Here is an 11,602-nt window from a genome sequence, read left to right as displayed (position 1 = left end):
GGCGGTTACGTCACCACTGCGCATGCCTAGTGCGTCTCTCCGGAGAGCTGCGAGAGGCGCCGAGTTCCCTAGCAACGAGCTTTTCCCGCCTAGCTCTGGCCAAACCGCTCTCTAGCCCCTCCTCCCGGTCACTTTCCCACCAGGCTATCCTAGCAACGGGCTTGGCCTGCAGGATTGGTCCCCAGCAGAAATGCGCCATCCTCGGCGCCCCAAATGAATCTGGGAAATCAAGAGGCCAGCAAACATGAGTGGATTCTTTCAGGAAGTCGGGAGCCTACCGCAACAGGATCCCCTCCACGGCTGGTTGGCTGGCTGGCTACCCTCCCAACGTCCAACACACACACACACATACACCCACCCACACACACACACATGAGAAAATCTCTGATGCCTGAAGATCAGGCCTGAGGCAGAGAGAGTATGTAAAGGACCTCAATAAAACACAAAGTATGTGCCCGAACCAGACACACACCCAGCCTTCATTTTCCAATGTGAACTCTGGGCCTCTGTCCCCTACCATCCCCATGCCCTGAACAAGCACCCCTCTGTTCAGTTTCCTAGAGACCCATGTACATACTGGGGTGGGGTCAGAAATGGAGACAGACCAAACACAGGAAAGGGAGTATGAGCCAAGCATGCCCTGGCAGAACAAGCCTGGATTTTTGGGCGCTCACAGGTAGGGCCTCACCCACACTGGGCACCTCCTTGGGGAAGGAGAGAAGGGGGAGGATACCTGGGTCCTAGCAGCTGATCTACCCTACAGGAAACAACTGATTCTGATCGTGGGCTTCAGGTTAGACAAAAACGGGGTGAGGGCCGGGACAGTGGGATGTGATGGAAGAGAGGGTTGGAAACCCAGATGCCTGGGGCTGCATGGAGGAGGGGGCTGGGCACGAGATGCCACTGCTCCTTGTAGACTCTGGTTCCATCTCTCCCACTCAGAGCTGCAGAGACCTACCCCCAGGACTTACATCATCATTTCTTAGCCTAGGGGTAAGGTAGGTCCAGACCCGCCCCTTCTCAGCTTCCTATAAGAACAGCTGGGGACCTGGGCCTGCAGGGTCACTCATCCATCCATCATGAAGCCTTCCATGAAACCCGAGACCTTCCTGCTGGCCTCTGCCCTGCTCTGCACCCTCCTGGGTCTGGGTAAGTGACTAGGGCTCTGGACTCCTGGGACCCTCAAAACCAGGACTATGAGAGAACATTCTGCCAGGTCCTGGAGGGAGAAGGGAAAGAGGAGGTGTCCTGGGAATCGAAGTTCATGGAGAAGGCAGAGGGTAAAGGAGAGAAAGCCTGGGTCCCCAAGGGAGGAGGAGCTAAAAAAACATGTGGCTTTAAATCTCTGAGAAAGGAGGGGTTTGGATGGGTTCTGCTCCCTGTGTCCTAGGTGTGTCTTAAAATAAGACACCTGAATTCTAGAAAATCAGATAAGACTATGATTAGTGTGATAACTGTTTTTCATTAGTATGAAAAAAAGTGAGGCGAGGGTGAGAGATTTCCTTTCTCCCAGGACTCTAAGCAGTTCAGGTCCCCAGTGTCCTCCTCCCTTAGATGGAGGAGTTCAGGCAGCTCCACTTTCCCCAGGACCCAGATGACTTGTGTCTGGGCCTCCAGCTGCCTCCTCTCTCAGAGGAAGGAGTCCAGACCCTTATCCTCTTAGTCCTCGATCTTTCTTCTTGAGCTGGGATACAGATCTCCTTTCAAGTATCCCTGCCTGAGCTCCCACCGCCTACCAGACTTACACAGCCTGGTACCCACAAGGAAGGTGATCTCACTTCCGAGAACCAGCTGGACCTGAAGGTTCACAAAAGTCCATGAAGGACTTTCCCAGTGGTTCAGTGCAGAATCTGCCTGCCAAAATGGGGGACATGAGTGTAATCCCTGGACCAGGAAGCTTCCACATACATTGGGGCAACTAAGACCCTTCACCACAACTGCTAAGCCCATGCTCTAGAGCCTGTGCTCTGCAACCGGAGAAACCAGCACCAATGAGAAACCCACAACGGCAACTAGGGCGTCGCCTCTATTCACTGCATCCAGAGAAAACCAACAGGAAGCAGGAACCCAGCACAGTCAACAATTGAAAAAAGAAAAACATTTAAAAATAAAATTTAAATCCATGGATAGCTTCAACAAGTCCACTCAGGGTGCCCAAGCTTTATCAGGGGGTCTAGCATCCAAAGTGCCCAGCCTTGTAATTAAACTTGCTCCCTGATCGGAGTTGCTTTCAGCCCTGCCCCAGAAAGCAGCTTTGCTCACAGCACCGTGGCATCCCTGCCGAGCTTCGACAGATCCCTGTTCAGCGGCCAGTGTCCCACCCCTGAAGAGCCAGGGAAACACCAGCCATTCTTCCTTCAGACCCCCCCACCCCGTCCCCGTCTGGATTCGGGAGTCATGGCCCACAGACTATGGCATCTTTCAGCAGAGCCCCATTCTCTAACTGCAGGGTACCCACTAAGCTGTGAGGTGTGTGTCAGTGATGGTCCCAATTGCAGTGGAAAACTGCAGACTTGTGCCCCGGATGAAGACTCCTGCATAGTTGTCATGACTGAGACCAACAGAAGTAAGTGGACAGGGGCTGGTATCAGATCCTGGGGAGGTGGGGTGTGCCTTCTCGGTGGCAGATACCGCCATGCGCTGGGAGGAACCTTTGCGTGATGATGATGTCAGGAAAGAGGGAAAGGCGATCTCTAGGTGGGTGGTGAACAGAGAATCCGGTGGAATGACAGAAACCACTGTTGCCAAGGATTTCTGAAGATGAAACGTCAAAGAGAGGATGTGGAAGTGCAGATACAGGCCTTCTCACCAAAGAAGGAATGAGGGAAGCCAAGGACATGGGGGAAGAGTGACATCCAGAGAAAGGGGAAATCTAAGACGTGAAAGGTGAAGGGGTGGGTGTACAGCAGACTTGGGTGAATTGCAAAGAATGTGGTCAGGTGGATTCACTGGGGCAGCGAGGGGTCTCCCAGAGATGCGGGCTGCAAGTGACTGTTCTGACAAGAGAAAGAGGGAGATACTGGGGCTGGTTGAGTTGGGTGTGAGCTCGGTTGTGTCTGACTCTTTGCGACCCCATGGACTGTAGCCCACCAGGCTCCTCTGTCCTTGGGATTTTCCAGGCAAGAATACTGGAGAGGCTTGCCATTTCCTCCTCCAGGGGATCTTCCCCACCCAGGGATGGAACCCACGTTCTTGCATTTACTACATTGGCAGGGGGGTTGTTTACCACTGCACCACCTTGGAAGTCCCAATATTGTCATAAAGAGAGAGACCTATAAGGACAGGTGATCCCTGGGTGCAGTCCATGACGTCGCAAAGAATCAGGCACACCAGAGCACCCACACACCCAAGCACTAGGGGTAAGAGCAGAAAGCCCAGGCCTGGAGGAGACCACCCTTTCTCTGGTGGGGAAGGGGAAGGCCAGGGAGACTGGAAGAGACCACTTCAGGCAAGACCTGAGAGTAGCCAAGCAGGACAGCAAGAGATCATAGGTAGGAAGTCTGGGGAGAGACCCTGGGAAATCTGGAAGCGTCTACCTTAGATGGAGAAGGAAATGGGTGTTACAGTGGGTGGGGATGGCAGCCCCATCCTAGCATTTGATGGAAGGCATTCCAGGGGTCAGGAGAAGGCTGAAGACTGGAAGAGACTATTCACACAGGCATGGGGGTAGTCACAGGTGGTCTGGAAAAGACCACTCTAGGGGCAACCCCTGCAGGATGGCAGTGGGGTGGCCCTGGGGCTGAAAGGGCCACCCTGGAGAGTCCAGCACAGCCTGGGGGCAGGGGGAGGATGGCTGCATACATAATGAACCATTCAGACCATGCCCCAGGCAGAAAAGGGGTCTGAATTTGGGGAGCTGGAAGAGACCTCTCTAGATAGCAGTGGGCTGGGGCAACTATAAGGTGGGGGAGACACCCCAGGGCAAGGGTCCAGACCAGGGGCCACTGAGTCCCCTGCCCGCAGCCATCCTGCAGAGGGCTCCTTGACGGTGACCAGCTACAAGGGCTGTGCGAAATCCAGCGAGTGTGGCTCAGGATTCTTTGGCATCACCTCGAACCCTGAGAACTACATGGGCTCCAAGAGGCGCTGCTGCCAGAAGGATGGCTGCAACCAGGACCCCCTGCCCGGTAAGCCCCAGCCGAGCCCCACGCGGGAGTCCCTCCCTGCCCGCCCCTCCCCCGCCAGAGCCGCTGTGCGCAGCTGCCACTGAGCTGCGCTGTAGCCAGGGGCGAGCTCTTCCTTGCGCTCAGCCTTGGTTTCTTCTCCTGTAAACCGCAGTGTCCAGGGACTTCCCTGGTGGTCCACTGACTAAATCTCCATGTCCCTATGCGGGGGTTGGATCCCTGGTCAGGGAACTAGATTCCATGGGCCGCAATTAAGATCCAATGCAGCCAAATAAACATTGTTTTCTGAAAATGCAGTGTCGGTTAGCAACTGCTGTCCCCTGAGTGGTTGTGAGGTTGGGAAAGGGACTAACTGGGAAGGGGACTAACGTCTCGGATTCCCGTACCCTCCACCCTGCTCTTCAGCGTTCGTGAGAAACCATACAGAGAACGGCCTTCGGTGTCCTTCCTGCATCGCTGCCTTTACGGAGACGTGCACCCCGACTGAGGAGGCGCTCTGCGTTGGCAAGGAAACCCGCTGTGTCGCTGTGTCTGGCATCGTGCAGCCTGGTAAGGGGCACCTGGAATTCGGGAGGCAGGCACAGGGGCTCCAGAGAGTCCCAGAACTGGAGCCTCATTCTTCCAGATTCTAAGGGAGAGAGTGGCTCCAGAGATCTGGGGGAGAAGGTGGCTGGGCCTATGACCCCCGCATTGGCAGGGGGGAGGCACTGGCGATCCTGACTGTAGTCTGAAATCCCCTCCAGCAGGTGACAAGTTTGCTGCCCGGGGCTGTGGTACGGAGACCGCCTGCCACACGAAGCCTGGGACCCTGGTGCCCTCAGGCGCTCGTTTGTTCACCATCAAGAAGGCCGGCTGTCTCCCAAGCCCCCAGGCTGCTGGCAAGGCTGAGTGAAGAACTGAGGCCCGTGTGGTGTTTGGTCTCCATTCGTTCTCAGCTACGGTTCTAGAAATTTCTACGTTTCCCATGTGTCTATAAAGTAAACAAGTTAACAGAACAATCCTGAGTCTTTGTGATGTGATGCATTTCGGGGAGATCGGATGCAAAAAAGAAGGGGTCTGAACCCTTGGGAACCCTCTCTTTGGAAGAAACAAAGGGAACATGCTACCTTTTCTTAAGGGATTCCTTCCTACCTGGTCCCCATGCTAAGTGTTTTCCATGCAGTACCTCATTTCATAATCACAGCTCTGGGAAGTTGGAAGTATTGCCCCCATTTTACAGAGGAACACACTGAGACACGGATTGTGGCGTCACTTGCCGTCGGTCAAACAGCTGGGAGGGTCCGACTCCAGAGTCCATGATCACCTCTCCTAGTTAACCTGCTTTTTCCCCAGAGTTCATGTTTGTAAAATGAGGATCTAATACCTATAACCTTAAAGGGCTGTCTTTAAGAGTCAAATGAAAGAAAATGAAAACAGGACTTAGTGCAGTGCCTAGCACCTTTAAGGGGCTTCCCTTGTGACTCAGACGGGAAAGAATCTGCCTGCCAATGTGGGAGACATGGGTTCGATGCCTCGGTCTGTAAAATCCTCTGGAGAAGGTCTTGGAAACCCACTCCACTAGTTTTGCCTGGAGAATCCCTTGGACAGAGGAGTCTGACAGGCTACAGTTCATGGAGTCACGAAGAGTCAGACCCTACTCAGTGGCTGAGCACACTGCACTAGCTCCTTAGGACAGTGTGGCTTCTGGATACAATGTGTCTGGATAGTTACCATCCTAATAGCTACTACTTCCTCAGTAGCCAGGTTTGGCAGCTGCTAGACCTTGGCGTCTATCAGGATAGTCTGGATTATGCTACAGTAACAAGTCCCTAAACTCAGTGATTTAAAACAACAAAGTTGTATTAGTCTGTTCATGCTGTAGTAATGTGTGTAACAAACAACGCCCAAATTGAAACCTGTAAAAAGAAACATTCTTCTTCCCAAGTGTTTGTAGGTATCTGGGGCGGCTCTGTTTCTGGCTGTGCGCTGGAGCTGGTGGGGTTGGCTCCAGTTTGGGAGGTGGACTCTAGTTCTCCTTCGTGGTGTTCCAGAGCCTTCTGGGATCTGTGACTCCCTGGTTAATGTCCTTCTCATGGCAGATTTCAGGGGCACAGAACCCAAGTGCACCTAAGGTCCCTGCGGCAGTTTGGGGGTGTGCAGGACACACAACCCCACCATCCCTCCTCTCCAGGGACCCTGGAGTCCTCATCCTGGATCCCTCCTTCCTCAGACCCAGGAATCCCAAGCATCTTCCACCCCGCCGAAACCCCAAAGAACAGACCCAGAACAGAATTTCTACTTTATATTCACTCCTCCAAAAAACACCACAGGCAAACCCACCCTTGATACTCCGGGCTTCATGGTTCCTTACCTCAATGGACACAAATGTATCGTTATCCAGACACACAGGATATTCAGAGAAGCTGATAAGGTTTTTGGACCTCCTCTGCCTCCGCCAGTGGCAACACTGAATTTCTTTCCTTGAATTTCTGCCTTCAAGGGCCTGCCGGCATGCAGGTGCTCCGTGAACTCACCCTGAGGGCAGCAAGTGATCCCTCCACATGGGAGTCTTCAGTCTTTTCTGTTTGGATGCTCCCAGAGACAGATGCCTCGCTACCAACTTGCTGCCTCCAGAGCTTAAAATTCAATCCTTTTAAAAGTCATGATTTAAAAGGCAACCATTCCAAAAGATCTCCTTTAGAATGGACTGAACTGAACTGATTCCAAAAGATAGTCGTGACACCCAAGGGTGCCGATATGCAGCTATGTGAATGAGATCAGCACAATGGACAGTGACACATGAAAACAAACCCGGGTCTTGCTGAGATTTGATCCAGGCTGGAGGCCTCTTGGCAGGAGGGTAGATGGAATTTGGAACACGGAAGCGCAGGGTGAGACAGGGCCAAGTCAGAGATGGTGTCAGAGAGGAGGGCACCCTGAGCAAAGGCAAAGGGGGAGACTGAAGTTTAAGTGTCCCGTGTTCCAGGCGTCCAGGAGGGGTTGCAAGTCTATTACTGTGTAGGAGAGAGAATACAGGTACAAGCGTGCCTACCTGGAATGCTCACGGTAACTCTGCAGGGAGATGCCACTGGCTGAGCCACTTGTGAAAGGCCACCCCAATTGGCAAAGAGCTGTCTGGCCCTAGGGCAACACAGATGGAATTCCTATTCCCCAAGAGGGACCAATGGGTCTCCAGTTCTCTCACACAGATCCCAGTTCCCTCCTCTCCATGGAGACCTTCCACCAGCCATGAATTAAGAAGCAAGGACCACAGCCCTCTGCAGAGACAGGAGTTCTGAGACTCCAGAGAACCGTCTTTCCCCCAGTGAAGATTTAAAGCCCACTTTGGATGCAGGCCTATCCCCCAACCCCAGAAACCTACATCTTATACCCTTTGTGGCTCAGAAGCCCAAGGAGTTCAGCTCTGTGCGGAACTCAGAGATCCCTCCTTCAAGTCAGAATCCCCACTGTGAAAGAGACCGTCTTCATCAACAATCAAGACTTCCACCTCCTCCTCCACAGGGGGACTAGACACCAATTAGAACTAGTTTCTACTCTTGAGAGACCAAGATAGCCCCATTCCAGGAGTCCAAACCCTCCACTCCCTTGAGGAGTTGCACAGTCTGATGGTCCCCAGAGAAATCAGATATCCCGACCCTAGAACTCTATTTCCCTTCAAGACCCAGGAATCCTGGTGACCAGACGTCACCCACTCCAACCCCTAGTCGGAGCCCTCATTCCCTTCAAGCACCCAGGATTCTGACTGGCCGACCCCTCGCTCCATGATCCAGGCCCAGACATCCCATGCTAGAGTCTGGACCCGGTGCCCTCTCCCTCTCACCGGGTCTTGAGGCCTCCGCCCCTGGCAGAGCCAGGCAGCTGGGACCCTGGGCACACCCGGAAGCCCCGGCCCTCAGCCCAGTTCTCACTGCGCGGCCACCTGCGGCTGCAGCAGTGCCTCGGTGTCCGCGCGCATCTCGTCCAGGGCCTGCAGCAGGACGGCGCCGCGCGCCCTGGATGCCTTGGGATGCTGGGCACAACTCTTAATCTCCAGCTGCTCCTCGTCAGGCTCCGCCAGCAGGGGGAGCGAGAGAGAGCAAGAGAGCGAGAGCGCGCGCGGTGGAGGCTGGCGGAGGGAGGCGGGATCTTGAAGGACACGTGAGCAGTACCCCAGGTGTGCTTTGCTGCGTCTTTGGCAGCTAGGATCTGGACACGGTCGCTCAGGTGAAACCAGTTTGCAGCGTCCTTGGACCTACATAACTAGCCTCACTGCACATTCTCAGGGTAAGACGAGAACCAGCTGGGGATCCCCCCCTCCTCAGGATCTGAGTTTCAGCCTCAAGGGTTCACCTCCAAGCTTCAAAACACCCACATTTCAATAATTCCAACATCTTCCTTTTGTTCCTCCAACCCTAAGGGTTTTGGCTGCTCCCAGCACCTGCTTCTGTGTTCTACCTGCGTCTCCGACCTCTTTAGTTCAATGGTAGTGGTTTCTAAAGGAAGTCGGACTCTTTCCGACCCCAAGGAATGTAGCCCGCCAGGCTCCTCAGTCCATGGAATTAGAATACTGGACTGGGCTGCCCTTTCCTCCTCTAGATCTTCACACGCCAGGAATCCAACTTGTGTCCCCTGCATTGAAGGCAGATTCTTTACTGACTGAGCCACCTCCTTACTCATTCTTTGTATTAACTCTCTGATAAACTAACTGCTGTGATTTCAGCCTCCTGGTGGGACCCTGACATACAATGGGTGGCACTGATGTTGGTGTCTGCCTTGTCACTGACTCCAGGTGGCACAGAGATTGATTTTCAAAGGGCTCTCAGTGGTGGGAATACTTTGGCCATCGGATGTGAAGAGCTGAGTCACTGGGAAAGTTCCTGATGCTGGGAAAGGTGGAGGGCAGGAGGAGAAGGGGGTGACAGAGGAAGAGATGGTTGGATGGCATCACCTACTCAACAGACATGAATCTGAGTGGACTCTGGGATATAGTGAAGAGGAGGGAAGCCTGTTGTGCTGCAGTCCATGGGTCTCAAAGAGTCGGACAGGACTTAGTCACTGAACAACAATGTGGTGGGGGCAGGAGAGAAAGGGAAACAAAACATGAGCTCCACCTCAGGAAAGTCCCTGAGCTCTCAGGAGTGCAGAGAGCTGAGCTCTCCTGCGTGGGGAAATGAAGGAGAAATCTGCCTTGTGGGCGGAGCCAGTGGGAGGCCTTAGCTCTGGGGGGACAGGAGTTCAGTTTAGTTCAGTTCAGTCGCTCAGTCGTGTCTGACTCTTTGCGACCCCATGAATCACAGCATGCCAAGCCTCCCTGTCCATCACCAACTCCCAGAGTTCACTCAAACTCGTGTCCATCGAGTCGGTAATGCCATCCAGCCATCCCATTCTCTGTCGTCCCCTTCTCCTCCTGTCCCCAATCCCTCCCAGCATCAGAGTCTTTTCCAGTGAGTCAACTCTTCGCAAGAGGTGGCCAAAGTATTGGAGTTTCAGCTTTAGCATCAGTCCTTCCAATGAACACCCAGGACTGATCTCCTTTAGAATGGACTGGTTGGATCTCCTTGCAGTCCAAGGGACTCTCGAGAGTCTTTTCCAACACCACAGTTCAAAAGCATCAATTCTTCAGCGATCAGCTTTCTTTACAGTCCAACTCTCACATCCATACATGACCACTGGAAAAACCATAGCTTTGACTAGTCGGACCTTGAGAGAACATGAAAACTTCTCTCTGCAGATGCCTAGCCAATAATGGCTTTCCTTGGTTCTCTGATGGTAAAGACTCCGCCTGCAATGCAAGAGACCTGGATTTGATGCCTAGGTCGGGAAGACCCCCTGGAGGTGGGACTGGCAACCACTGCAGTATTCTCATCTATGATCTCTACTGTCAACGATGTGGAGCAAAATCCTAACTAGTGATCTGTGTGGAAAGACCCAACTTGAAACTCTAAGTGGAGCCATGTATGTAGTATTATCCGGTGCCAGGGCAGATCCTCTTTGGAGGAACGTACTTCAGACCAGCCCCTAAAGAATTTCCGCCCATATATTACCCAAGAGTGGAATTAACACACACATACACACACACACTCACACACACCATAAGGCATCAGGAAACAGACTGCGATGATTAAGGGTCGGTAGAAACCACAAACTGCAGACTCAGACACCCAATTGCATATATTGATGGGGGAAAACTGCAAAGAGGGACAGACTATTTTCTTGGGCTCCAAAATTGCTGGGACGGTGACTGCAGCCATGAATTAAAAGACGCTTGCTTCTTGGAAGAAAAGCTATGACAAACCTGCACATCGTATTCAGAAGCAGAGACAGCACTCTGCTGACAAAGGCCGTACAGTGAAAGCTGTGGTTTTTGCAGCAATCATGTATGGACGTGAGCTTTGGACCATAAAGAAGGCTAAGCACCAAAGAGTTGATGCTTTCAAACAGTGGTGCTGGGGAAGACTATTGAGAGTCCCTTGGACAGCAAGGAGATCAATCCAGTCAATCCTAAAGTAAATGTTAGGACGTTAGGTTGAATGTTCACTGGAAGGACTGATGCTGAAGCGCCAGTACTATGGCCACCTGATGTGCAGAGTTGACTCACTGGGAAAGACCTTGACATTAGGAGGGCTTCATTTGTGGCTCAGATCGTAAAGAATCCGAGACCTGGGTTCGATCCCGAGGGTGGGAAGATCCCATGGAGAAGAGAATGGCTGTCCACTACAGTATTCTGGCCTGGAGAATTCCACGAACAGTCAACGGGGTTGCAAAGAATCAGACACAAATGAGCGACTTCCATTTTCACTGATGCTGGGAAAGAGTGAAGGCAAAAGGAGAACAGGGCAGCAGAGGGTGAGATTTTTAGATGGCATTGTGGACTCACTGACTCAATAGACATGAGTTTGAGCAATACCAGGAGCCGGTGAAGGACAGGGAAGCCTGCGGTCCATGGGGTTGCAGAGAGTCAGACACAACTAAGGTACTGAACAACAACAAATTGGTATTATGAGACACACAATATAAAAGTACGTGGGTAAGGATCCACCTGCCAGTGCAGGGCTCTCAGTTTCCATCCCAGGTCTGGGAAGATTCCACATGCCTCAGGGCAGCTGAGCCGGGCACCACAACTGCTGACTCCTGGCACCAAAAGCCTGTGCTCCGCAGTAAGCACCGCCTTCCTGATGAGAAACCCACACCCCGCAAGGAGAGTGAACTCCACCCGCCGACACCAGAGAGGGCGCACGCACGGCAAGGACGACCTGCTGCAGTCACACCTGGCACAGAAATTGTCATAATAATAATTTTTAAAAGCTAAAGAGAATGGGAGACTACTCACATAAGAGTTTCCAGACTCTGAAAACATAAAGCCCTGAGCGGACCATTCCGTTTTCCAGGTAGATAAGACAGGAATAATAAAGATCCACATACCAGATTAGATACAGTTTCAGCCAAAAATGCATTGAGTCTTCTCATAATTAAAAGCTGGAATTCTGATCTGAATCTGT

At 52.6% G+C, this 11,602-nt stretch overlaps 1 protein-coding gene across 1 annotated transcript; it reads left to right on the top strand.

Moving 5' to 3' along the window:
- The first annotated feature begins 1,051 nt into the window (after positions 1–1,051).
- Positions 1,052–5,020, top strand: LOC129546738 (phospholipase A2 inhibitor and Ly6/PLAUR domain-containing protein-like). Its single transcript, XM_088830781.1, has 5 exons — positions 1,052–1,149; positions 2,450–2,566; positions 3,975–4,127; positions 4,530–4,673; positions 4,871–5,020. The coding sequence occupies exons 1-5, from the start codon at positions 1,080–1,082 to the stop codon at positions 5,014–5,016; spliced, it is 630 nt and encodes a 209-aa protein (XP_088686907.1). The 5' UTR covers positions 1,052–1,079; the 3' UTR covers positions 5,017–5,020.
- Positions 5,021–11,602: the final 6,582 nt, after the last annotated feature.

This window comes from Moschus berezovskii, chromosome 22 (genome assembly GCF_049115385.1).
Source record: "Moschus berezovskii isolate FMDL1 chromosome 22, NW_MosBer_1.0, whole genome shotgun sequence".
Classification (NCBI taxonomy): Eukaryota; Metazoa; Chordata; class Mammalia; order Artiodactyla; family Moschidae; genus Moschus; species Moschus berezovskii.
This window is presented reverse-complemented; position numbering and strand designations above follow the sequence as displayed.